We start from the raw sequence: 27,582 nt of genomic DNA, 5'->3' as shown, positions 1-27,582 counted from the left end.
TGTGGAGAAATTGCTATACCTTTGTTGTAGAATTCACAATCGTACGCTGCACGGAAACAAAGAGACTCTTGTTAATAATAGGATGAGTACTACTACTATCAATATTGATATAAATACTATGAAAGTAGTACTGAAAGGTACTTTATAAGCACGAAAAGTAGATATTAATTTTTATTAGAGCCTAACCAGTATAGGATTTTAAGATCAATATCAATATATGGTCATTTAAAATGCCCCACAACATAGTTTAAACTTGCATCAAGTTCTTCCCTTTTATAGTTTCCATCTTGACATTTACATAAATTATCTAATTTTACTGTTGAGAAGAATTTATATATAATTAATTATGACAACTATTAATAATAATTTGCTTTTCAACAACCGCTTTTCAACTGATAGCAGTTTAACTGATAACGATGTAACTACAATTAGAACATCTTTTTTTTTTTTAGTTTTTATGTTTTTTTTCCAGATAAGCTCAGTTATTCCTCTGTAATTAATGTCTACATACAATGTAGACATTGTATGTTTAATACAATGTCTACATTAAAATGTTCAAAAAGGAATGCTTTAACAAATAAAATCTGCGAACGTTAGCAAGAAACACTAGATGGGAATTTTACTCCCTGTGGTCTGACTGACTCACGGCATAGAGAAGGAGAACGCCAGTCCACAGGTACACCCTGGTGGCAGCAACGCTGGGCGTACGCCGCCACACTGGTGCAGAAACACTCGCAGTCGCCTCCTCGGCTGCAGGCACATGTGTCTGCTAGACAGTTCATGTAAAACCAGGTGACATCCACCTAAGGGCAAATATAAGAAATAATTTTTTTACAAATTTATTACAAATAGATGAATTAATAGCAAGTAGAATTTTACCCCTTAATTAAAAAATAAAAAGTCTGTAGTACTTGTAAAAAGCCCAGGGTAGAGACGTTTTGTTACTCACCACTGGGTGGCAGGCTTGGAAGATCTCACTGAGCAGAACAGCACATTGTCGTTTTGCAAAAGGTTCTCTGAGTGGACTGAGAGTGCAGGGATGTCTGATATCTGGACTGTTTACACACTAAAGACGCACACATACACAGGGAGATAAAAAGAAACATTTATGTCAAATGAGAAAGCTCAATTTCACTATAAATGAATCACTATTTCAGTTTTCAAATAAACTGAAGTTGTGATGAATAGGCTTGCAAGTTATTGTCCAAGTGAAATGTTAATTTCACAGTTAATTGCCTTCATTAGATCATCAGAGCATGATGAACATACAGGTGATGTTTTGCTCACCTCTGTTGCAGTCCAGCTGTTTCCAAACTCCTGTGGTGTTGGGGAGTCGATGTTGTCAGGCGTTCGCATCTCATTCACTGTCTTCAAGTCAAAGTTCCCACACAATCCGCTCAGCTTCCCCTGAACACATCACATCGCCTCTTTTTAGCCTGTTAGCTCATATGTTGTTAATACCGTCATGATGTTACATTTTACTTTATATCATAGCCTCTTAAAATTTGTGACTGACAGTAACACAGAACTGCCTGTTGGATGCTGCTCTGAGAATGGTGTGTTCAACAGTCTGAATGAAAAAAAATCTGTTAAGTTCTTCAGTGCTTCGGAGATGATTCGCTGTATGTTCCTTTGTGAAAGGAAAGGACGTGCCACGATTCATAGCAACATACCGTCCGACCTTTCACAAAAATAATCAGCTAAACTACAAGTGATTCCCATCATGGCTGCAGATAACTCAGAGGTCACTCAGCTCAATTAGGAACCAGAAAAATCCTAAAATATCAAACTGGTATAACATCAGTTTATTAGGTATCATTTGTGGAGTCACCTTATATTGAAGATCAGCTGAAGATCTGCAAAAAACAAAACACTGAACCAGCATCTTACCTGCCAGCGAGGTCCAACCTGGACATGCACTGTAGTCTTTCGGTCCCAGAGGACTGTGACGTCTTCCTCTGGGAAATGAATCGCTGTGAAGTACCCAGCTGGCCAGATGAACATTATCTGCTTCCTGTCAATCACACTGGAATGATTCTGCATAAACGAGTGACTGTAGTTAGATGGCAGCTATCCACTGAAAAATCCTTAAATCTTATTCAGAAGAAACAAAGATGACACACAAAGACACTGTGCAGCACATCACTCTGCGCTAGCAGTAGAAATTGCTTTAAAAGTGACTCTTACTGGCTTCCCAGTGTCATCATCAAAAGCAACAAAGGATCTTCCAACATTGATCAGCAGGGACTTCCTGCAGATGATTCCACTGTCAAAACAGTCGATGTTCTCAGCTGTGACACTGAGCATTATATCAGCACTGCTCTGTGGAGGTGAGAAAACACAGCTGCTGTAACAGTAAATGTCTTTATAGCTTAGAAATCTCAGTGTAACAATAGGCTTAGTGTTTATTATTACAGAGTAAAGCAGGTTTGTGTGTGTGTGCGTGTGTGTGTGCGTGCGTGCGTGCGCGTGTGCGTGTGTGTGTGTGTGTGTGTGTGTGCATGTGCATGTGCGTGTGCGCATGTGTGCATGTGTGCGTGTGTGCGTGTGTGCGTGTGTGTGCGTGTGTAAGGGGGGGGTCCACTGTTATGGACCAAAAAATATATCACATGCTCATGTAATGGCTATAATAATCTTTTTCTCACATACCTTTACAAGATAAACTTTACATGCTCCAACGTAGTCGAATAACAGCCCATCAAACGTCCTGTAGTGGCGATCACCGTAAGCCGTGCACAACGATGGACACGGCTGAAATACACACTGGAACGTCCCATGCTGGCAAACACTACAAAGACAGCAATGCCTCAGTGATTCGGCATCAACTTGTTCCCACTTAGTTAGAGGACATTTTTTTCACATCTAATGGCCTCCTTTTGTTGAGAGCCTCAGGTTTACAGAAGGCAGAAAAGTGACCGGTGAATTGTCAAAGGCTGAACTGCAGCTCATTGCACTATTAGGCTGTCATCTACATCTTCTTCCCTGGCTGAGGCTTGAAGAAGAAATGGAAGGATGGGAGAATGACTGAGATCACTGGGAGAGTGTTTCCTTTCACTAGCGATGAACAGTCTGAAGCAGAGAATCAAAGAGTCATACAAGGGCCCGCTCTGTTTTCAAGGCCTTTTTCTGTGCTGTGATAGCAGAGAATTATAGATATCAGGTGGCCACTTTCGATGCTCTGACAACCTCGGGATTCTGAGCTTTCAGGCTAAATCTGACTTTGAAAAATTGGCGATGGTACTAGAAATTGTTTGCTTGATGATCATATTAATTTGACAGCTATTGTTGGCGAGGCCAAGACCAAATTTGTAAAGCGTGACAAAATGAATGATTGCCTATAGAGAGAAGGGAAATATGATATGTGAAGATATGTAACATGAAAGGAAGATTTTCAATTTTAATGAACAAAATTTTCTAAAAACACTGAATCTGTGGAAACATACCACTGGTAGCAGGGCGAAGAGACTCTGTCGCCAGGGTAATACTCTTTTCCTTTCCACAGACAGGGGCATGCAGCGGGCTCAAAGCACTCATCTCCATGTTTCAGCAGCCTGTGGGAAACACCCAACTGTTAAAGGAAAAACACTTTTAAAGCACTGAGTTTATGTAGAATTGAGACCAATGAATTCTGTATGCTGGGGCTGAAAAGTAAAGCCAGTGTTAAAGTGCCTTAAATCAGCATGTTTTTTTCTAATAGCCAGCAGGGATCAAAAAGACTTGGTTGTCAAGCACTCTACTCATCTCTCTGCACACATATCTTTATGTTATAAACATATTCATTAGAGTCAACAAGGAGACTAAATGTGGGTATGCTTCATTGTGTGATTAACAAGTCATTCTTAGTCGCACCTGCCCCTTGCTAAGCTTATTCTTTTTCAAAACACCAAGACAGAGTATAAAGATGTTAAGATTTTACAACAAGACTAGTGTGAATCTATATCCTTTTTAATACAAAGTCTCGATAAAAAACAGGAGCACATGACATCTTGAAAGCATCTTGAATTACTGTGGTGCAGTGCTTTGGACTTGCCTTCATCACCACTGCCATTGAAAATGTATCTGACATGTTTAAATGTGAAGCAGTTTATTTAAATGTAAAACCATCTTTCCAACAGCTTAAAATTTGCTAAAACTGAGTCATAACACAGGATAATGATCACAAACACAGCATCAAATCTACAACAGAATGGCTGAAAAAGAGTCAAAATCATAAATGTACATAAATGAATACCTGCAAAGCCCAATAAACTGAAGTGATATTTGTTTTGTTTTTTAAGTGGTTTGCCAGAGGTTTCCTGATGGTTATCACAAGCATCTGATCGAGGTGGAACTTCCTAAAGGACGTTTAGTGAAATATTAGTGGGGGCATGTGTATACAGCGGGGAAAATAAGTATTTGACACATCAGCATTTTTATCAGTAAGGGGATTTCTAAGTGGACTATTGACACAACATTTCCACCAGATGTTGCCATCAAGCCAAATATTGAAGTCATACAAACAAATCAGAACATTTAAGTACACAAGTTGAATCATATTAAATAAAGTGCAATGACACAGGGAATAAGTATTGAACACACTTTATTTAATACTTTGTAGAAAAGCCTTTGTTGGTGATTACAGCTTCTAGACGCCTCCTGTATGGATAGACCAGTCGTCTGCATTGCTCAGGAGTGATTCTGGCCCATTCTTCCACACAAACGGTCTTTAAATCTTGAAGGTTCCTTGGGCCTCTTCTATGAACTTTAATCTTCAGTTCTCTCCATAGATTTTCTATGGGATTTAGGTCAGGTGATTGACTGGGCCATTCAAGCAACTTGATTTTCTTTCTTTGAAACCACTTCATTGTTTCCTTGGCCTTGTGTTTGGGATCATTGTCTTGCTGAAATGTCCACCCTCTTTTCATTTTTAGCTTCCTGGTAGATGGCAGCAGATTTGTATCCAGAATGTCCCGGTACATCTCTCCATTCATCCTGCCTTCAATAATATGAAGTCTGCCAGTACCCCTTGCTGAAAAGCAGCCCCAAACCATGATGCTACCACCCCCAAACTTAACTGTTGGTATGGTGTTCTTGGGGTGGTGAGCAGTGCCATTTCTTCTCCAAACATGGTGTGTGGAATGGCTGCCAAAAAGTTCAATTTTGCTTTCATCTGACCATACTATAGTCTCCCAATGATCCACAGGCTTCTCCAAATGCTGTTGCGCAAATTTTAACCGAGCCTTGACATGCTTTTTGTTCAGCAATGGAGTCTTGCGTGGTGAGCGTGCATGGATGCCATGGCGGTTCAGTGCATTGCTTATAGTTTTCTTTGAAACAACAGTACCTGCTGATGCAAGGTCTTCCTGAAGTTCTGTCCGAGTGGTTCTTGGCTCTTGGAGAACTCTCCTGATTATTCTTTGGACTCCTCGGACAGGGATCTTGCGTGGAGCACCTGATCGTGGCAGGTTTATGGTGAACTGATGCTCTTTCCATTTCCGGATAATGGCCCCCACAGTGCTCACAGGAACATTCAGCATTCTGGAAATGCACCTATAACCATTCCCATCACAATGCTTTTCAACGATAAGATTACGAAGATCTTGAGAGAGTTCTTTGCTTTTACCCATCATGAAGTCTTTCCTGTGTGCCTTCTGGGTAATGAGGAGCCTTTATAGGCCATCAATTAGGACTAAAGCAGCTGATATCAATTAGTACTGATAGGGGACAGGATTTCTCTATCAATACTGACAGATTTCAGGTGATCTCCTGGCTTTCTATGTCATTTTGCCCCCTGTTATCTTCATGTATTCAATACTTATTCCCTGTGTCATTTCACTTTATTTATTATGGTTTAACTTGTATACTTCAATGTTCTGATTTGTTTGTATGATTTCAATATTTGGCTTGATGGCAACATCTGGTGGAAATGTTGTGTCAATAGTCCACTTAGAAATCCCCTTACTGATAAAAATGCTGATGTGTCAAATACTTATTTTCCCCGCTGTATATCTGATCTTTTATGTATACTTTTGACCCTGTGTGGATTAGAGAAATTTCCAAAGTAAATTCAAACTTCTGTACCCAGGTCTTGCTTTTTAAAGATGTATGCTGTGATGTATTGTGCCATGAAAATCAAACAGATAATCATTAGAAGTCTAAAATTACCTTGATATTTACGGATAGGAATCGAGAACCAGTTCTTGTAGGAAACTGGTTCCCAGTACTGCAATTATTCGTGTCAGAGGCAGTCTAGAGCATGGATATGGAAATTTATTCTTATTGCACAAAATGATGAGATAAATGTTAATGTGGAAAACTGCATCCAAGACAGAAACAACCGCATTGTGCTGCTAACACAACTTTGGTTCTTTGCAAGCTTAGTCTAGCTTAGTCTTGGCAGGTGCTTGCCAAGACTAAGCTGGGTTTAAGAACCCAGAGTGGAAGCTGAGTGAATACCAAACTGAGTATGCAGACCCTTAACTTCAACAGGTAACAAGCAGATGAGGAGTGAGGCTGCAGCCTCCCTTTCTACCTGTTCATCTTTCTAAAGTAGAATCATTGTGGCGATCGCTCACTTGTGCTGTTTTTTTTTTTTTTTTGCTTTGTGCGGTCAGCGTTGTATTCTACTATGAGAAAGATTTTAGACATGTGTGCCCTCATTAAGGATTTGTGTTGGTGTGTGGGGTTGTAGCCTCAGGTTTATGTTGCTAAATGGTGATTATGAGGCAGTTTCTGTCAGCTATTTACATGTTTACAGAGTAACATGAAAGTACAAACCAACAATCACCACTTGAGGAACTTAACCAATGTAAGACTATGCATTTTTAAATCCCATTAACATGATTTTATGTTCATTTTAAGTTGACGGACAAATAATTGTCCAATAATTACACCAAAAACAGTATCTATAACAGCCTACACATATCCGTTTACTTACTAACTTTCCCTGACCCTAACCAAACACCCACTGCCAGCCAGACGTTAATTAAAAATCAAAGACCGTTTACCGTTTACTACCAAATGAACATGATGCACAAGCAGCTCTGCCCCTACCAGAGAGTATGATTTAATTTGTAAAGCACTCATTGAGGAGGGTTATCACTCCTGAAATCTAAATAGGCAAATCATTTCCAAATGATCATGTTGAATTTAATTTAAAACATCCCTGTATCCGTACAAAATTAACAAGTTTTTACATCTCTATGTGTGGAGTGAAGCTGTGGAATAGACTAAGTGAAGAACTGAAGCAATCAGCATGACTCAGTTCAAAAATATGTTTTTTGCAAAGTACAGGGAGGAGGTAGGGTTTTGATCGGGTAGACACCCACTATTTTCACACTGGGGATGTGTATATGTGTGTGTGGGTGCAACTTATATTTATATTTAAGTTATTTATAATTATTATTGCTTTGTTTTCCTTTTGTTTTGTTTGCTTGTCTCTTTTTCTCTGTTGTTGTTGTTATACTATTTAAACATGTTCAAAATAAAGATTCAATTCAATTCAAAATTCTGCATCTAAATAATCCAATCTCTCTGAAAGCAGTGTTTTTTAACTATTGGAGAACAGTGACCTAAAGGCATGCTATCAAGTTATAGTGTTGTCATTTTGCCAAGAGAATAACAGAGGTAGAGCCAAAGCAGGTCTGCTTCCAGAGCAGAGAGATGCCAGGAACCCAGAACAAATTTCAGGGGTGGGCGACTGTGGACTGTAACGCTCATGTTAGCTACATGAGAAAACCAGACAATTAGGATTCTCAGAGATAGAGAAAGAAACAGTCTTTGTCTGCAACCATCCATTTGCTTTCGTCTCTGCAAGACGAAGCTGATAAGTATCTTGTAATATCCATGGTTGAGCTATATCCACTGGCGAGGCTGCCGTGACATACTGAATAGTCTCGCCACAAACCTCAGGTTCATCTGAGTAGAGTTACACCACAGATAAAACGGTGCTAACAGCTTCCTTTATCTGGCAGCCAAACTGCTGTATCAATTTCTCTGATCAAAGATATGAAAATCATTTATTGTTCTGACCTATGAGCACATTATGAATAAATTCTCATAAACACAGCCCTCATTTTGAATTTCATTCTTTCGCGTGATGTAAAGTGGACTGAGGAATAAGTAGTTGAAAAACATGATGACAGATGAGTCAAACAGCGCAATGGCTCGACTGCAGTCTGCCTTGCATTGAGTGTACTCCCAAGTGTTGCACACCAAGTAGAGACAATAAGCTGAAAATTATCCCTGACGGTATGCAGCCTATGGCCTAGATTATTAATGACGTTTGCAATCGTAAATTACATTCACAAGATTAGCAGGTGAATTGATCCGTTTATTTGGGGCAGAAAATAATTTAAAGAAAGACTGATGTTTTTCTTTTCTACTCTCCCGGAGTACTCAAAACGCTGTATACAACATGCCTCATTCACCCATTCATACAAGCACTTCTAAACACAAGTGCAAACTAAAGTACATTCACACACAGTCATACTCCGATGAACGCATCGGAGGGCAACTTGGAGTTAGTATCTTGCCCAAGGATATTTGGCATGCAGACTGGAGAAGCCAAGGATCGAACCACCGACCTTCCAATTAGTAGCTGATTTGCTCTACCACCTGAGCCACAGCCACCCTGTGTGTGAGAGATCTATCACACACAGATCACAACATGCTGACATGATGACCATTTCACAGTTAATAAAATGCATAAAATAATTTCTGCTACAAATTGCCTCATTTTTTCAGTACTGGGGCGTCTTAGTGCAAAGTCTGGGATGAGGAGGATATACTTTACTACATTTTTACATTTTGCAAGTAAATAATAATTTTTTTTTTAACCAGATGTTCCCCACTTATCCTAGACACTAGCTCTTTCAAAAGGCAGCAGACCTGACAAGGTATATCATCTTTATCACCTAAACTTGTTTTTGCTTACAACACACTGAATCATCTCATGAGTCTAAACTAAAACAAAACCTGTAACCAAAACCAAATTCCAGCAGGCTGCATGTTTCTGTTTTGCACCTGAAAGTCCAGGTTCATATGAGTTCAGCTGGACTAATTGACACAGAAGGAATGAATGAATGGTCTACATTTTGATCATAAACAAAGTGTGCCATTGTGAATGCAGACACAATGGATTCATCTGTCTGCACCTCAGCTAATCATTTCCCATTAGAGGTTTTAAAGTCCCGCTTCAGATGAATACCTTGCAGTTGACTCTGAGTTTAGAAAGGGTTTTTGTTTTTTGATAGTCATTTAAGTGTAGAGTTAATATAAGAAGAAGAAGAAGCTGCTTATCATTTGTTGACTGCTTTAGTAAACACAACTAAAGCTGTGGAGATATAGTTAATATTATTGAAATCAGAAATCTTGTAAAGGTTATTATTTCAATGTCCAAGATGTAAATATGACACTAGGGTTTGAAGAATTAATTAAAAGTAAAAGCTACATCTCAGGTCTGGGGGTTAGGGTTAGGGAAGATGTGTTTTTTTATTTGTCCTCAAATTCATCATTTATATAGAAAATAAGCTGCAATAAATTTGGTATGTACCAGTTTCAACTGTTTTAGATTTTTAAATACTCTCTATATAAAGATTTGTGATTTTTTTTATTGCATGTGACATTTTATTTTTTTTAAAGTGTTTATACAAACCTCATCGTGCTGTAAGCTCAGACAGTTGTAAAAGCATAGTAAATACCAACATCATCCTATAAAATACTCAAGAACTAAGTTGTTTGAAAACGGTACAAAGAAATGCCAATGCATCTCAGCCCTTTCAGGTCAGAGACAAGAGAATCTGAGAAGGTAGATAAACTAACTGCTGAGAAATGCTAACAAAGATTAGTCAATAAACAGACAGGGGTAAGTTTTGAACTGAATCCTGGTGTTTTCCTCAAAACAGCTCCTGTTTTGATGCTTTCACTGGGCAAAAAACTATTCATCAGATTCATCCTTTACACTATTGGTATTAGTATTGCTGTCCAAATGCATAGTGAATTGGAATATTTACATAATATACAGTGTATTCACTGAATCCCACAGTGTCTCATAAAAAGGTTGTGCACAAAAATTCCCAAATGCTCAATGTTCACAATTGAAAAAAAGCTATTACTGTTACTCATCCTATTAATTCTATTCTACCAAAGATGGCTTAATTTCACCAGAGAACTTAGCCTTGAGATATTGTTCAATTAACAGAAATAAACAGGTCCGGAAACAAAGCTCACATTATGCTTGTGTCTGCTAGCAGTCTGCTAATAGCTAATAGCAGACTGGTCGATTAAGTATTTCTGACAAGCCACATTTCTTGATTGCATCTGTAACGAAGCTGCTAATAAGCTGCTATCATTCATTCTGGTGACTGGTGATGAAATGTGAAAGACTAGAAAGACATCATGCATTGCCAAAGTGCTTGCTCATAGGGGGTCATATGATTGTTGGGTTTTTTTCTCTGTATCTATGAAGCGCCTTGAGGCGACTTATGTTGTGATTTGGCGCTATATAAATAAAATTGAATTGAATTGAATTGAATTGCCCTGAAAGAAAAATTACAGGTGGACGAAAGGCATGAAAGAAGCACTTTTCAAAGTGAACAGCCACAAAGTATGTTCTAAATATGAATTAGGAAATAAAATTGCATATTTTGTATTTATCACACAAATGCACATATATATAAATAAGAGCAATGACATTAATATTAACAGTACGGAGAAACTCACCCTGTAGAATTTTGCCAGTTAGCTCGTAACCCTAACCCTCGACAACTTAAATATCAATACTGAATGAATTATTTTGAATACCTGGTAATGCAAACACAATGCTAGCTAGCTAAGACTAAATTTAATGTTTGCTAACATTAATGCTACCAAAATACAATATTAAGGTAGTTAAATTTTGCTTTTTAAACTTATTTAGAATTTTTGGGGGAGGGTGTGGTGAGTCATGTTAACATCACTGATTTGTGAACTCTATAAATCTTTAAAATAAGAATCATAATAAAGGTTTCTTCTGTAAAAACAACCCTTGATTAGCAGAAAAACAAACAGGCTTCTATGTAGCAGAATATGACTCCAGGCTGATTTCATACAGATCAGTTGATCTCCCAGTGAACCTTAAAACTGTCTCACTATCACTACACTCATTAATACATCTGTCATCAAGAAGCAGAAGGGCTGAATGAGATTTCTTTGTGCCATATTTTTTAACTCAGGTTTCAGTGACTTTTTAAACACCTGAGCTACAACTGGACGACAGATTTAGAGGTTATGATGTTGTTGACACCCAAAAGGTCAGTTTGCTCCATGTAGTGAACAGGGATATCTGAATCACACCAGTGAGGTCAGCAAAGGTGACTCAGGGTTCAGATGACCATTTTTGCCCCTCTCCGACCTTTTCACCGTATCACTATATTTCAGTAGGTTTGCTGAGATAGTGCTCTGAGTAACAGGCAGAAAACCCAGACTGGTGCTATTTATAGAATGGAGCTAAAGTAACCAAGGGGAGCTTCAATGCAAGGCCAAATTCCAGGAAGTCGGTTCAACAAACTCTGAGTCTAACAACAAACTCCGAGCTGATTTACTCTGAGATCAGCAACTCCCAGTTTCCTCTTTAAAAAAGTAGGATGATCAAAGTAAGTTCAATCAACTCTGAGCATGTTGACCCTGAATTGAATGTGTTTGTAGAGAAAGAAAGCAATCCTCAACAGAGCTTCAATACTAAGATTCACCATGGCAACGATTAACTAAAGAACAGATCCCCTTTTTATCCAGTGAACCAAGGCATATGCATTCAGGTCAAGTATAATGTCATAATTTTACATTTAAATTTGAAATCTAATCATCTAACCTGACAGGAACACGGGTGGGTAGGCACTGAGGGTAAAAAATATGGAAAAACAAATAAGACACAGAAATGATGGATATTAGTTAACTAGATAGCAATATGCTCTGGGATGGATCTGCCCTTTTATTGAATAAAAAAATACGTTTGTGAGAACTTTTGATTGTTTCCTCTTTTTTTTTTTTTAATTAGTCTAATTGTTCAGTAAAACTTAAGGCTTCTATTATTTCTGCCATTTATGCTTCAAAATGAGATTTACAGAAAGACTATGCTTTAATTTTCACCAGTTTAACCACTAAGAATTTAAGCTAATGGCAGTCTTCACTGACATACATTAGGGTTATTTTCTTGGAGAGACAGCAGATATGTTTTAATAATAATAATGGATTGCATTTATATAGCTCTTTTCGAGACCCTCAAAGCGCTTTACAACTCCACTATTCATTCACACACTGGTGGAGGCAAGCCACATTTGTAGCCACAGCTACCCTGGGGCAGACTGACAGAAGCTGCATTATCGCGCCATTGGCCCCTCTGGCCATCACCAGTAGGTGAAGTGTCTTGCCCAAGGACACAACGACCAAAACAGACAGGGCTGGGGATCGAACCGGCAACCTTCCGGTTACAAGATGAGATTCCCAAGTCCCTGAACCACGATCGCTCCGTTTTAATGTTAATGTTACCGTTAGTACTCATTGTAATTCCGTCAAAACAAGTCTTGAATGTAAAGTTTTTATTTATATTCATCATATAATAAGAAAAATCTAACCTTGGTCTTGTTTTAGCATTTTTTTGACTATATAAATACACATAGCACAGTACAGTAGTACTTCAGATTATTTAAAAACACATTTAGACAATTAGTAGTTGTTTGAATTATATTTTTAATGGTTTTGCAGTGGTGTGTATAATGGTGGTGGATACAAACAAGATGCTTAACGGTCAAACATCAGCTACTTTGATATATTTTGGGGTCATGTGGGTTTAGTGAGTTGTGTGAATGGGTGACAAAAATGAATTGAGACAGGTCAGTTTGGAGCCTGATCATCGATGTTGACGTGATATGTACAATATATATTTATTTAAAGTTTATTTGTTCAGCATTGTCTTGCTGATGATCTTTTGTAGTACATGTTAGTCCAGAACTATATAGCATTCACCGTTAATGGTGCCTTCACAGATTTACAAGTGACTCGAGCCAATGTTTACAAAAGCATCCCTCTATACAAGGATGTTGGTGTTTGATCTGTATATTGGCAACAAACCAGATGGTCTCTCATTTCAGTGGTGTCTATGTTTTCCAAATGTAAGACTTTCATTGGTCAGATAGTTTTCCAAATCACCTTAAGCGATAGGTTTTATTTTTTCTCAAATTAAAGCTTTTAAGAGTTACCATTTTAGCGCTACACTGTTTCATTGTTCTTTTGTATACTTATTCAGCTCTTCTGCTTTTACATGAAAAACAAAGATTGTATCTTTTTGACAGTTCTAAAATCGAAAAATATAATCCTTCTGTTTGCAGGTGTAGCGCTCTCATCAATCAACTATATAATCTATGCAAATATGTCATAAGATGCGACATCCTTAAACTAACCCTTGCCTGTGCGTATTGTAATCAAGATGACTCCTGGTTGATGTCACAGAATGAAACCACTTAACCCCCCTTTCAGGCTGACAGCCAGAGAGGATTAAAGGGGTCAGATGACTGTATTCTACCCATAATGTCTGTTCACCTCATCTGTTGGAATCACGTCCTTTGTCTGCCACAGAAAATCTGCACTTTTCCTTATGTCACATCAACAGACACTTCCACAAAGCTTATATCTTTAAATCTATAAATGTAAAAATTTCCCCAAAAAAACTTAATTCCAACTTATACATTTTACTTGTCTGACCAGTAGATAAAGCAAGGCAGTCCCCCCCCCCCAAAAAAAAGGAATTGAAAACCAGGAAAATTCATGTATATTAGAAGCCAGCAGGGAATTAGCAAGTTCAACCAGAAGATGAGTCAGGTTAACAGAACAACTGGACTAAGTTTATCTCAAACTGTCCACACAAAATGAACAGCTACGTCTGCTTATTACTTTATGTTAGGAAACAAATGGTTACAATGAAGTGCTGACTACATGTATCACACAAGCAGCATCACCAGGTATGGGAAGGAGGGGGGTGGAAGACTATTTCAGGCTTCTGTGACATTTTAAGAGAGTTTAATCAACCTGCACCCAGTTTCTCTGTGACATCAGCTTCAGTCAGGTACACTAACAGCATAAGATTTCATTAAGTGAAACACTCATTTCTTGACCTTTACTGCTCAAGAAAAACATCTTGTTCCTTTGCTCAGTCAACCAACCAAACAGTTAACTAGGATAACTACAGTCTGCTATGTGTGAACTTTTCAAGATTCTGTACCACTTAAGCAGGAGTTTGGAACCCTTTGTTTTACCTCATTGTTTTACCCTGATATGAAACAAAAATGTTAAATTGTTACATTCAGTCTCCATCTTTAGTCTGACCATACTTCCACTCTGCACTGTGACTAAAGACCAATGCGTGCACAAGAATCTCAGGGTTATTACGAGTGGAGAAGTGTGAATAATCAGTTTGATCTTTCTATTTTGAATTCTGTTATTTACTAGTTTGTTGCTACAGATCACACATCCCAGAGAGTCAGCTGAATGAAAGCAAATACATTTTTCCAGATACCTTTTCTATTTTTTATATTCAATTCTCTATTTTTCTCCTTTTCCCTTTTTAAATTTGGATTCCATAACAACGAGAGTAGCTTTTGTTTAAAATTGTGAAATGAAGAATTACAATCAAATTAAAATAAAATGGATTTTAAAAGTGCAGTACTGTCCAATCAAAAGGAGTTTTTTTACATTATAAAGCAGCCATTACCTTCTATGTATAACTATTCACCAATGGACAGAATACATTTGTACTAGCTGTCACTCACCCAGGCGGGCAGACACATCCAGCCAGACAGGGCTCGTGTGATGAGCAGGTGAGGTTGAGCAGGTAAGACTCACAGGTGCGCTCACAGGACACACCCCTTCCCGGCAGGAGGCCATCCTCCCCTTCTGAACAGTTCTGGTAGATCTGACCTTCTGGACACAATCTGTCTGTAAGTAAAAATGACATCACAGATTTTTTGTAGATTTTTGGTGTCACTTTTAAACTGACAGTGAAGAAGAGTGAAAAATTAGTTTGTTAGGTATGAATGCTGAGCAACATAAACACATCAATGTTTTAGCTCATGCATTATTAATCTTCACTATCAAAAAAGGCACTTTTACACATTTTCTTAGGACTGTAATTTCTCACAGTATGAAAGTTGATATGACACAAACATATATATCCACTGACTATTTTTCTTTTGGCTACTTCCTTTAGGGGGTATCACAGTCAGTCACCTGCCTCCATCTCATTATATCCCTAGCATCCTCCTTTGTCACACCCACCCTCTGCATGTGCTCCTTCACTACATCTGTGAATCTTCTCTATAATTCGTCTGCACATGTCCAAACTACAGTGGGGCAAAAAAGTATTTAGTCAGCCACTGATTGTGCAAGTTCCCCCACCTAAAATGATGACAGAGGTCAGTAATTTGCACCGGAGGTACACTTCAACTGTGAGAGACAGAATGTGAAAAAAAAATCCATGAATCCACATGGTAGGATTTGTAAAGAATTTATTCGTAAATCAGGGTGGAAAATAAGTATTTGGTCAATAACAAAAATACAACTCAATACTTTGTAACATAACCTTTGTTGGCAATAACAGAGGTCAAACATTTACTATAGGTCTTTACCAGGTTTGCACACACAGTAGCTGGTATTTTGGCCCATTCCTCCATGCAGATCTTCTCGAGAGCAGTGATGTTTTGGGGCTGTCGCCGAGCAACACGGACTTTCAACTCCCGCCACAGATTTTCTATGGGGTTGAGGTCTGGAGACTGGCTAGGCCACTCCAGGACTTTCAAATGCTTCTTACGGAGCCACTCCTTTGTTGCCCGGGCGGTGTGTTTTGGATCATTGTCATGTTGGAAGACCCAGCCTCGTTTCATCTTCAAAGTTCTCACTGATGGAAGGAGGTTTTGGCTCAAAATCTCACGATACATGGCCCCATTCATTCTGTCCTTAACACGGATCAGTCGTCCTGTCCCCTTGGCAGAAAAACAGCCCCATAGCATGATGTTTCCACCCCCATGCTTCACAGTAGGTATGGTGTTCTTGGGATGCAACTCAGTATTCTTCTTCCTCCAAACACGACGAGTTGAGTTTATACCAAAAAGTTCTACTTTGGTTTCATCTGACCACATGACATTCTCCCAATCCTCTGCTGTATCATCCATGTGCTCTCTGGCAAACTTCAGACGGGCCTGGACATGCACTGGCTTCAGCAGCGGAACACGTCTGGCACTGCGGGATTTGATTCCCTGCCGTTGTAGTGTGTTACTGATGGTGACCTTTGTTACTTTGGTCCCAGCTCTCTGCAGGTCATTCACCAGGTCCCCCCGTGTGGTTCTGGGATCTTTGCTCACCGTTCTCATGATCATTTTGACCCCACGGGATGAGATCTTGCGTGGAGCCCCAGATCGAGGGAGATTATCAGTGGTCTTGTATGTCTTCCATTTTCTGATGATTGCTCCCACAGTTGATTTTTTCACACCAAGCTGCTTGCCTATTGTAGATTCACTCTTCCCAGTCTGGTGCAGGTCTACAATACTTTTCCTGGTGTCCTTCGAAAGCTCTTTGGTCTTGGCCATGGCGGAGTTTGGAGTCTGACTGTTTGAGGCGGTGGACAGGTGTCTTTTATATAGATGATGAGTTCAAACAGGTGCCATTCATACAGGTAACGAGTGGGGGACAGAAAAGCGTCTTACAGAAGACGTTACAGGTCTGTGAGAGCCAGAGATTTTCCATGCTTGAGGTGACCAAATACTTATTTTCCACCCTAATTTACGAATAAATTCTTTACAAATCCTACCATGTGAATTCATGGATTTTTTTTTCACATTCTGTCTCTCACAGTTGAAGTGTACCTCTGGTGCAAATTACTGACCTCTGTCATCATTTTAAGTGGGGGAACTTGCACAATCGGTGGCTGACTAAATACTTTTTTGCCCCACTGTATCTCAGCCCTGCCTCTCAAACTGTTCAACCTGAGCTGACCCTCTGATGTATTCATGACTAATCCTGTCCATCTTGGTCTCAAAAACACTCAACATCTTCAGCTCTGCTACATCCAGCTCAGCTTCCGATCTTTTTGTCAGTCCCACTATCTCCAAACCGTACATTATAGCAGGTCTCACTACCATGTTGTAAACTTTCACTCTAGCTGTGATCCTTCTATCACAAATCAGCCTGACACTCATCTAGACCCACTCCACCACACTCGAACATTCTTTACTTTTCTTATGTCTGTTGCTTTGGATGGTTCAACCCAGGTATTCAAACTCATCCAACTTCATTATTGCTCCTCCTTGCATGTCCATCTTTCCTCCTGTCTCCCTTCACAAATATATTCTGTCTTCCTTCTACTAACTTTCATTCCTCTTCTTCACAGAGCATACCTCCACCTCTCCAGACTCTTTCAACTGCTTCTTACTCTCACTACAGATCAACATATTAGCTGCAAATATCATCCACAGACACTTCTATCTGACCTCCATCACAATTTGTAATACCACCCCCACCACTGCATACCTCACGTTGTCTCACTGTCCTTTTAAATGTCCTGCACTATCCTCACATACTTCTTCTTCTCTTGGCTATAAGAAAGATCCACAAAGACACAGTACAACTTCTTCTGACCTTCTCTATACTCTCCAATAACAAAGCAAACATCACATCTGCAGTGATCTTTCCTGGCATGAAGCCATATTGCTTCTCACTGATCATCACCTCTCTTCTTGACCGAGCTTCAACATATACACGGTAAGGTTCATCCCCTTTGTCACTCTGTAGTTACTACAGATCTGCACATCACTCTTGTTCTTTAAAACTGGTACCAGTACACTTTTTCTCCATTGCCCAGGTATCCTCTGACTCTCCAAGACTGTATTAAACAATCTGCTTAAAAAGTCCACTGCCTTCTCTCCTAGACATCTTCATTATTCCACAGACATGTCACATTGGCCAATTGTCTTTTCACTCTCCATCATCTTCATACCTGCCCTCACTTCCTCCTTACTAATCCTCTGCACTTCCTGATTCATTAACTTTCCTCCATCTGTTCTCTCTCTCATTTTCTACATTCATAAACTCAAAATACTTCCTCTATCTTCTTAACATGCTCTCTTCACTTGTTACTACATTTCCATATCTATCCTGAATCATACTAACCTGCTGCACATACTTTCCAACTCAGTCTCCCTCCCTACCTAATCAACGCAAGTCATTTTGTCCTTCCTTGTTTTCCAGCCTCATGTACAACTTATTATAAACACTTTCCTTTCCCTCTTCTCTCTTTGCTGTTCACCCAGCCTCCCAAACTTACTTCTTTACTTTCTTCATCTCCCTGACTATCCCACTTTTCTTTGCTAACCTTTTCCTTTTATCACTGTCTTGTACTTCCTCATTTTACCACCAAGTCTCCTTGTTCTCATTTCTTTGTCCAAAGGACAAATGCCTTCTTGGTAGTTTCCGACTTCAGCTATACCCTTCCAGTCATCTATAACTCTTCCCTACCATCCAGCTCTTGTCTCAATATCTTTCTGAACTCTGAGCTCTAAACTCCTCTTCAACTTCTATTATTCAATTCTTGTTTTTGCCTTAAGATTAAAAAAAAAAGATCAGATTAACAAAATCAAATGGACTCACCTGTGCCTGTTTGTGTTTGGGACACCAGTCTACCATTCAGACAGAGCCTGCAGGAGGCACAGAGAGACATTACTCACCTTAATGATGGCAACTGGAGAAAATTCATAGAATTTTCACATATTTAAAATTAAATACAGGTTTGGTACTTTGGTGATAATGTCAATATACTGCAATGTATGTAGTTTCTGTTATTTGTCCTCTTACATTGACTTTGCTCATTTTTGGTAATTTCCCTAATATGAGTTTCACCAAATTAGAAATTTAAAGAACAGATTTATACTCCCCAGGTGATTCAGTCTTTCTCAAGGTGGAAATTATATTAGCTTTCTTCCACACATTGTATTGTTTCACCAAAAAGGTTGCTGATTACAGCTGGTCCCGATACAATTTAAACAAACAGTCTGTGTTACATTACTTGACAGAAGTCTTCTGATGTTGGATCTCTGGACAGAACTTGCAAGAAATCCAACATCATCTCCAACAGGAAAGAAATGTTCCTGTTTTGTTTTTTGTTTTTTGTGGAACTCTAAAATGTAATATTTTTAATATGCAGGGAAGAACCTAATAAGCTCCTGGCCTAACTTAAAGTAACAATTTGAATTAAACAAAGCAATTTTTTTCTATTTTGAAAATTTTTTAATTTTCTGGAGTCTTTTGTTCATTCAAACATTTGACTTGAAACACTTGATTGAAAAGAATATCTCTAGAAAAATATAAACTTTTCTTACACAGATTTTCCTTTTATGTGGTCGTGACTGACAGGGGGTAGAGCTTTTTATTGAGAAAAAATTAGGAAATCTGAACCACAGCAAACCAGAAACTTTAGACTCCTTTGTTCTGAAAGTAAATTCTGCTCCTCAGTACTGCATTATTTTAACTGACTAAATTAAAGGCAGTTCCCAGTGTTTTCTGTACTTTCTCTAACTGCTAACTAAACTGCCTCATGTAATATCAGTAATGTCACAGTTCATTGTTACAGAATTTATTTACAAAAATAAAGCCTGACACTCATAAGTCTAGACTGAAGGTAGAAATGAAGGGGAGGAGCTTACTGAACGCCTGCTGAAGTCATGATCACATCTCCTGGTTCATAATCTGCTCCGAGGAAACTGCAGGGGCACTCGCTCCTGGAAAAAAAGAGACAACCTGACTTGAACTTGTGACAAACCTAAATGGACCGACTTTGGTTCCCCCCATAAATATACATTCACTGCTTAATTTTTTTCCTTACCAATGTTAATTAAGGAGAAGTGGAGGGGGGCAAAATAGACCAGTCTTACTTGAAAAAAATACAGTATTGTATGATTTATATAATATACATTGTGGTAATTTATGTTTAGCTACGGCTAAAAGCCTTTGTAACATATAGGCCAGTGCCACACATCAGCTTCTGTACTACAAATTCTTTCTCACTGGTTATCAGATATCTGTCGTCCCCAGCCCGAGTGGGAATGAAAGGGGGGTTTCACGATGAATTCCTTGATGTAACTCTATCACATGGTAAGTAAGGCATGGCGCTGCACTAGGATGTAAAAACCTGGGACATTTAAGAGGAATTAAGCTGCATGTCTTCTAGGGCAGAGCAAGCTAAAAAGGAGAGCACAATTACCGAGGTCCTCTGGGTCTACAATGTCTGCAGCAAAGATACCAGGTTTTCTACTTAGAAGCTGACCTAAACTTCAAAGCAGATACAAATATCACTTTGAGTGGATTGGTTTGGTGGAGTCACTCCAGCTTCACCACCCTCCACATCAGCACAGCAGGTAGTACTGAAGCTGCTCTGGGTATTAAGTCCCACCTGCTTCATCATATAAATATTTCATCATTTTTTTGCCTTTACATACTTCTACCTGCGAATATCACTTCCTCGTCCTTACCTGTGCACACAGGTGTGTGTTCGGTGATTGTAGAAGGAACCCAGAGGACAGACGCAACCTTCCTCACACTCCTCCCCACAGTGCTGCGGGACAGAGAGGGAGGAGCAACGGCGCTGGCAGGAGGACACACAGGTGCCGTACTGCATGTTGGCAGGACAGGTGACAGCTGCAGGGCAAGACAGAGTTCAGCAAAGACTCAGACTCACAGTCAGTTTGGCCTTTTAATGGGAATTAACTTGATGATGGCGTCACTGTATTCTTCATCAAGTTATCAAATTTAACAACAAAGTGTAGAGCTACTGATTGGAGCAGAATGATGGTTTGTGTATGACTTTTTTCCCCTCCAGGGGAAAAAAGACATACGTCTGTTAATTCATCATTTAAAACTTTAGTTTGTCCAGTCATCTCTAAAGTGTGTGACATGCGAGAGAGCCAATAAAGGCAAGCTGAATGGACAGTGCAGAATCATTTCAGATTCGTGACATCAGTTCATCCACTGAGTAACGTTCAAGACCTGATATCTGTTGTCATCCATAAAACCAGTGAGGCACATGTCATTAGTGTGCTCCAGTATTTAAACAAAGAATGATGTTTGTTGTGGATCTCATTAAAATGCACTCACGTTCTAACTTAATGACTCACACTGGAATAAAAATAGGATGACAAACTCCTGTGGTTGCCCCGTGATTACCCTAAACCTGTGGGTGACCACTTTGAGTGTAGTTTCACCTTTCAAGACATCCCATACCTTCTTTGGGAAAGTTTTTGGTAGGAAAATTTTCCAAAATTACTCCTAAGCTGGCACTGATACTGTTTGATCTAAACTGATTTTTTTTTTCCATGTCATTCCCTAAAAGATTAAACTTCCATGAACAGTCCTGCCAATAACTCATATGACATACTGACATATATAATGAAATATTAAAATGTCCTCCAAGCTGAAATTTGAAAATCATCTGTGACCTTGAACGGTGAGTTGGGAGAAATATTTGGATTTGATATTAGACATGAAAACAAAAAATATGTCAGAAATAATTGCTAATTTTGACATCTCTGTAGCAGTAGGTACATTCTTGGACAAAATATGTTTGGCGTGAATGTGACTCACCACAGTCAGATATCTGTGATCGAAAGTCAATGATGACGGAGAATCGACGGCAGTGGCGAGCATAGTGGGCCAGCGACGAGCAGAGGCAAGGCGTCCCACACTTACAGGTATCGGAGCGACACTGCTGATGGAAGGGTGTTGGACTGAGGTACTCATGACAGGCAGCAAACAGATCCTGATTCAGCACATCACACATTTCTGAAGCATAGGTCACTGTTAAAAATAGTTTAGAAATAATTCAAGTAAACAAGTCTTGCTCTCTGTGATTCTGATGTCATGAATCAAATACAAACCCTAAATAAAATATTTTTAAAGTTGTTCATTTATGTCATAATCATTGTAAATTCACTGGATAATACAGATAAATATGTGTGTAAAAATATAAGAATAAAAGTAGAAACTAAACTGATTTACACCTTAAACAGAGCTTGGGATACATTTTTACTGTGATATCAACATCAAAATGTCCAAAGGTTTTATAATAATACATATGTTTTATTTTATAAAGCACCACTTACGCAGTTTAACATAATAAATGTTATACAACTGAGTAAATATGTTATTTTTCTCTACTGAAACAGAAAAAAGGAGGAAGAGAAACTGACCAGCCTGCTGGTGTGTATCACAGGGATCGAGCTGAGGCGTACTCAGGCTGGACAAACACGCAGACGAAACCTTCCAGGCATTTCCAAAGAGCTGAGGAGTGCTTTCTATCATACCTGATGGAGATCTGAACCAAAACCAAAGCAAGGAATCAGTATGACAGCACACAGATAGAAAAAAAAGTCATTTTTATAAAGTGAGTCCAGTGCTATCGTGTGAATGAAGAGTTGCCTTTTGATTTTTGTGGTTACAAGTGTTGTTGTGTTCACAAAATAACATTCTGATAATATCAGAATCAGAATAATTATTAATCCCAGAGCAAATTATGTGGTCACAGTTGCTCAAAGACAGTAAGAACAGTAACCAACTAAATTAAATTAAATATTACAATATATTACAAGTTATAAAATATAACAAAATAGCTATAATTATAAATATTACTGAATGTTACACAAAATTAAATGTGTGTAGTTGACATTGAGGTGCCCCTCTTATTATACTGACTTTTCTCTGTAGAGGATGTGACATCAAGAGTGTGCACTGTGACATCCACATCGACCCCATGGATTGAAACAGGGGTCACTGAGCATGGCAGGAGATTATATATTATTGTAATCAGTCCTAAAAATCTTACAAACATGGTGTCTTACTGACTTACTGAATCTGGATGGCATTACATTGACCTTCAGTAACACTGGAGTTGTTTTTGACCAGGATATGTGCATATTAACCAAATATGTAGGACTGCCTTCTTGCATTTATCTCTTGAATTAGAATCATCCCGTCTCAGTGATGCTGAAAAAGTTGGTTATGCATTTATTGCTTGTAGGTTGCATTACTGCAATTATTTATCAGGTTGTCCTAAACACTCACTGAAAGCCTTTAGTTAACCCAACATGCTGCAGTGAGAGTACTGACAGGGTCTGCAAACAGAGAGCATGTTTCATTGGTTCCCCGTTAAACCCAGAATCAAATTTAAAAAATCCTGCTCCTCACATACAAGGTCTTGAATAATCAGGACCCATCTTACCTTAAAGACCCAATTACACTGTATCTTCCCAACAGAGCACTTTGCTCTCAGACTGCTGGTTTACTTGTGGTTCGTCAGGTATTTAAAAGTAGAACGGGAGGAAGAGCCTTCAGCTTTTAGGCCCCTCTTCTGCAGCTCCCATTTGAATTCAGAAGACAGACGCTATCTCTACTGTCAAGATTAGGCTTTAAACGTTCCTTTTTGATAAAGCACATAGTTAGTGCTGGATCACGTAACCCTGAACCCTCCCTTAATTACACTGCAATAGGGGGCTTCCCATGATATACTGAGAGGTTCTGTTCTCCTTCATTCACTCGCTATGTTTATACACCACTTTAGTTCATCTCGGGCTCCCTCCCCTCACCCCAGCAGGTTGTAGCAGATGGTTGCCCCTCCCTGAACCTGGTTCTGGTGGTGGTTTCTTCCTGTTCAAAGGGAGTTTTTCCTTCCCACTGTTCTCAAGTGCTTGCTCATAGAGGGTTCTTTGATTGTTGGAGATTTTTCTTCTTTCTTTCTTTCTTTCTTTCTTTCTTTCTTTCTTTCTTTCTTTCTTTCTTTCGTCAGGTCTTTCCCTTAAAGCTCTTTAAAACTGTTGGTGTGATTTGAAGTTGCATACATAAAACTGAATTTAAAGGCATTTATTTGAAGTGAACTGCATTTTTTAAACTTTTAAAGAAAATATGTGCAGTATTAAATACACATTTTACTTGTACTTCTTTGATCCTTCTCTGAAACATGCTGGACCTGGAACTGATACGAGTACAATAGCAAGCTAGAAGCGACTGACACGGGAGTCCCACCTCCGCCCAAGCCACTATTAATCAGATGGGTTTCACCCAATTCTCTTTGAAGTAGAATAGCTGCCTGCAGTTCTTTCTGACTTACTCCTCTTCTTTTTTTGCCACTAACTATGCAACTAAGTGTCTGAAATGACTGCAGCTGCAAAGCAAAGCAAAAACAAAACAAAAGGTTAAAATTGTGCAAGTCATCACTTTAACTACAGTCTTTTAGTAGTGCTTCAGGAAAAGTGACTTCTTAGCAGCATACGGGCACTTCAGTCAGTAACTGTGATGTATATCCATTTACAGCTGTTAGACAACATCCGCCCTTTATAGTCAGCCATTACGATACGGTACAGTGGAGCTCCTATTCCGCTAACAGTAAATTCCTTGTTGAAGTGGCGTGTCCAGTTGGGCGCTCATCTAGTCCCCCTAAAAGAGCTGATCATAGAGCTGGGCTTTTGATGCTGAGCCGCCGACCAGTGTGCATTACAGAGAGAGTAAGTGTGAGAGGGAGAGCACTTCACCATCACCTCCCTCTTTGCCTCTGAAACAAGAGCATGCACTCTCTCTGTATTATTGGAGGAGGGGTTAACCAAGAGCGCAAGAGGGATCAAAGGTCAGCCAGCACACACTTACAGGAAGTCGTCTTGAATGTTGCCATTGAAGGTGCCGCACAGCCCCACTGTGTCATCCTTCCACAGCTCATCCGCCTGCAGGTAAAGGCGAAACTCCTTCCAGCTGTACTGCAGACGCAGGCCGAACGCCGTCCTCACCTGGACAAACATTGATGATAGCTCCTGGATGTGGAAGAGGTCTGCAGGAGATATATATAGGACATTATTTAGCTCAAAGCTGGTGGTGTGCAAAGCTTGTTCTTTTACTTTATAATTTTTCCCCAAACTATGGATCAAGCTACCAGTGTACAAATCTTCATCTTCCTTGCTTTGTTCCTGGTACACTTTTACATCACTTTGCAAATTATCACTATAGACGGGGCATCAGCAGCACTTGTGCACCAATACTAATTAATTAATTGATTAATTAATTGTAGTTACAAACTCTATAGCGGAATTTTTAATAAATAAAGCATAATTGAGTAAGAATGACGATGAAATTTATATCACTCATATCCAAACACATATTTTAGTGGAATCCAGCTTTTAGGTAGGTGCCAGTGTAGACTGTACAACAGCCTATATCCCAAAAGTATGTCATTCATAAAAAAACAGCCATTTCAGTTAAAGCTGTTTGTGGAATTTTATTTGGAACTTGTTTCCTTTTCTTCTTTATGTGTATAAGTACAGTTGTATAAAATGAAAGAATGGAAAATCTGTAACAGAACATAAAGAGCAATAGCTATTAGTGTTTTTATTCATTCAGGTTCAAAATATCAGATCACTCTCAGACGCTGTCAGATAAAGCACACAAAAGCCTGTTGACTTGGTCTGAGCATTACTCATTTTACATGAGTAATGCTCAGAGGAAAGAGATTTTGTGCAACACAATGTAGGAGCTAACCCAGTAAAGTATTGTGAAAAATTTTCATTCAATAGCACAGCTGTCATTCAATCTGTCCCTGCCATAACCCACAGAGTGCTGAATAAAGTCGGGCCCTGGATGAGAACAATGCTGGAAGGTGATAAAAGATGAGGAGGTTACCATCAGAATAGGGCAGGGAGATGCGGTACTGTCCAGCAATGAAGACCTCTCCAATGTGACTCAGAGTAATTTCTGTTCTTGGATCTTCATCAATTACCAGGTTAACGGACTGTATGCAGGCCCCATCCAGATTCTGCAAATGAGACGAGATGGTCTGATAAAGCGTTCAGACAGTTTCCCAAACAGTTAAGCAGAATGAAATAATGGGAAGAAACACACTCAAATAAAGCACTCTTCCTGAAAAAATGAGGGAAATATAATAAAGAGAGAGGGCTTTAGTCTGTTAGACAGGTTGCTGGTGTGTAGTGATGGAATAAATACCCAAATCTATAAAAATGGAAAATAATATTCTGATTTCAACCTAAGGAAAAGTCTGAAGTCGCACCGTAGCCCCTACAGAGTGTACTATGCATAACCCACCCTACAATGATATTAGATGGAAAATTTCCACCATTACTGGTAGTTTAATCTGTAGAAACAAATCTCTGCATATGGACATGCAAATTCTGAAGGAAGGGATATTGGTAATCGCTATTTTTTTTGTTGATCAATCACTCTTTATCACGCTTTTGTTGCATGCAGGAAAGAAAATGGAGATGCAAGAGACCTGCTTTTGTTCTTATTATTTACCATTTACCAGTATGCATATTTCCTTTTATTTTCTATGAAAAGCTACATATGTAGCAGGCAGAGATGGGCGTTACGAGTAAAGTAAGGGATTACTATTGCAAAAACGGTAATTAGATTACCGTTACTTTCCCGTGGGAACGCTGCGTTACTGTGTTACTAAAACCATGAGTTTTTGCGAGAATGTCTCACGACAGTGACGTAAGCGAGTGCACCGTTAGAGACAACAGCTGTGTGCAGATCAACAATGGATCACATATCCATTGTGGGAGAGAGTATGAGCGTGCAGTGTTTAAAGCGTGGAAGTACTGACCTTACTTTGAGTTTGATTCCATAAAAAGTGACAAAAACATTAGCGTTCATCATGCGTGGGAAGAAAACTTCTTTTTACAGCGGAAAAAAAACCCTAAACTTCCAAGCGCACCGAGTGCCCTATGACATAATGGGAAACTCACAGAGAAACTCCCGGATTCTTCAACTGACCGCGGCACACCTGCACCAGGGTAAACCTCCGCCTACCGCAGTCCTGCTTTACAGGTGAAAATAGAGCAATAGGACCGCTGAGTCTTTGACTTTATTTATTTTCTGCTGTGTTTTACTTGCATCTATTTGAAAGAGTGAGTGTAAACACAAAAAATATTTTATTTTATGTGCTGGAATGTGTAGAAAATAGGTTTAAATGTTAAATTTATTCAAGTCAGAGAATGTTGCATATAATTACATTTTTGCTTGATGCATAAAGTTAAAAGATTAAAACTGATAAAACAAGTTTAAAAAAAAGAGACTTTTCCATTTGATTACATTTTGTATGATGGATTATGTAGAAAAAGTAGAATTGGGCTGAAAGATCTATCGCTTTATCACCTCTTCAGGTTGTAAATCGTGTTTTTAAAAAGTAACTAAGTAACTAAGTAATTACTTACTTTTGAAAATAAGTAATCAGTAAAGTAACAGGATTACTTTTTTGAGGACGTAATCAGTAATTAGTTACTGATTACTTTTTTCAAGTAACTTGACCAACACTGGTAGCAGGCTACTGCATACTCATTTAACAAAAACATTAAGGCTCAACTTTAGTAATAGATCCAGAGTTTAAAAGCTTATCAGATAATAAAAAGTGGCTAATAATAGAATCAGGTGACAATAGTAGCGAACAGTCTATATGGTATATATGGAAATAAATAATCACAGGCACATGGAACATGCTCTGCAACTCACTGTGCTGATCTGCTGAAATAAATGAAGACA

At 38.9% G+C, this 27,582-nt stretch overlaps 1 protein-coding gene across 1 annotated transcript in view; it reads right to left on the bottom strand.

Annotated features, from left to right (window-relative positions):
* otog (otogelin) overlaps positions 1–27,582 on the bottom strand; it is a 69,122-nt gene that overhangs the window by 24,394 nt on the left and 17,146 nt on the right. Inside the window, exons 13-28 of the mRNA XM_013915478.1 lie at positions 25,708–25,840; positions 24,685–24,862; positions 22,239–22,363; positions 21,634–21,846; positions 20,526–20,691; positions 19,701–19,775; positions 18,649–18,695; positions 14,781–14,946; positions 3,444–3,551; positions 2,650–2,788; positions 2,188–2,322; positions 1,891–2,037; positions 1,288–1,407; positions 950–1,066; positions 647–803; positions 20–46 (exon numbers count right to left, since the gene is read on the bottom strand). Coding sequence (XP_013770932.1) covers positions 20–46; positions 647–803; positions 950–1,066; positions 1,288–1,407; positions 1,891–2,037; positions 2,188–2,322; positions 2,650–2,788; positions 3,444–3,551; positions 14,781–14,946; positions 18,649–18,695; positions 19,701–19,775; positions 20,526–20,691; positions 21,634–21,846; positions 22,239–22,363; positions 24,685–24,862; positions 25,708–25,840 — 2,053 coding nt within the window. The remainder of the gene's footprint in view (positions 1–19; positions 47–646; positions 804–949; positions 1,067–1,287; positions 1,408–1,890; positions 2,038–2,187; positions 2,323–2,649; positions 2,789–3,443; positions 3,552–14,780; positions 14,947–18,648; positions 18,696–19,700; positions 19,776–20,525; positions 20,692–21,633; positions 21,847–22,238; positions 22,364–24,684; positions 24,863–25,707; positions 25,841–27,582) is intronic.

This window comes from Pundamilia nyererei, unplaced genomic scaffold (assembly GCF_000239375.1).
Source record: "Pundamilia nyererei isolate P.nyererei 1_Seehausen unplaced genomic scaffold, PunNye1.0 scaffold00310, whole genome shotgun sequence".
Lineage (NCBI taxonomy): Eukaryota > Metazoa > Chordata > Actinopteri > Cichliformes > Cichlidae > Pundamilia > Pundamilia nyererei.
The sequence above is the reverse complement of the archived record's forward strand: the minus strand, read 5'-3'. Positions and strand labels throughout refer to the sequence as shown.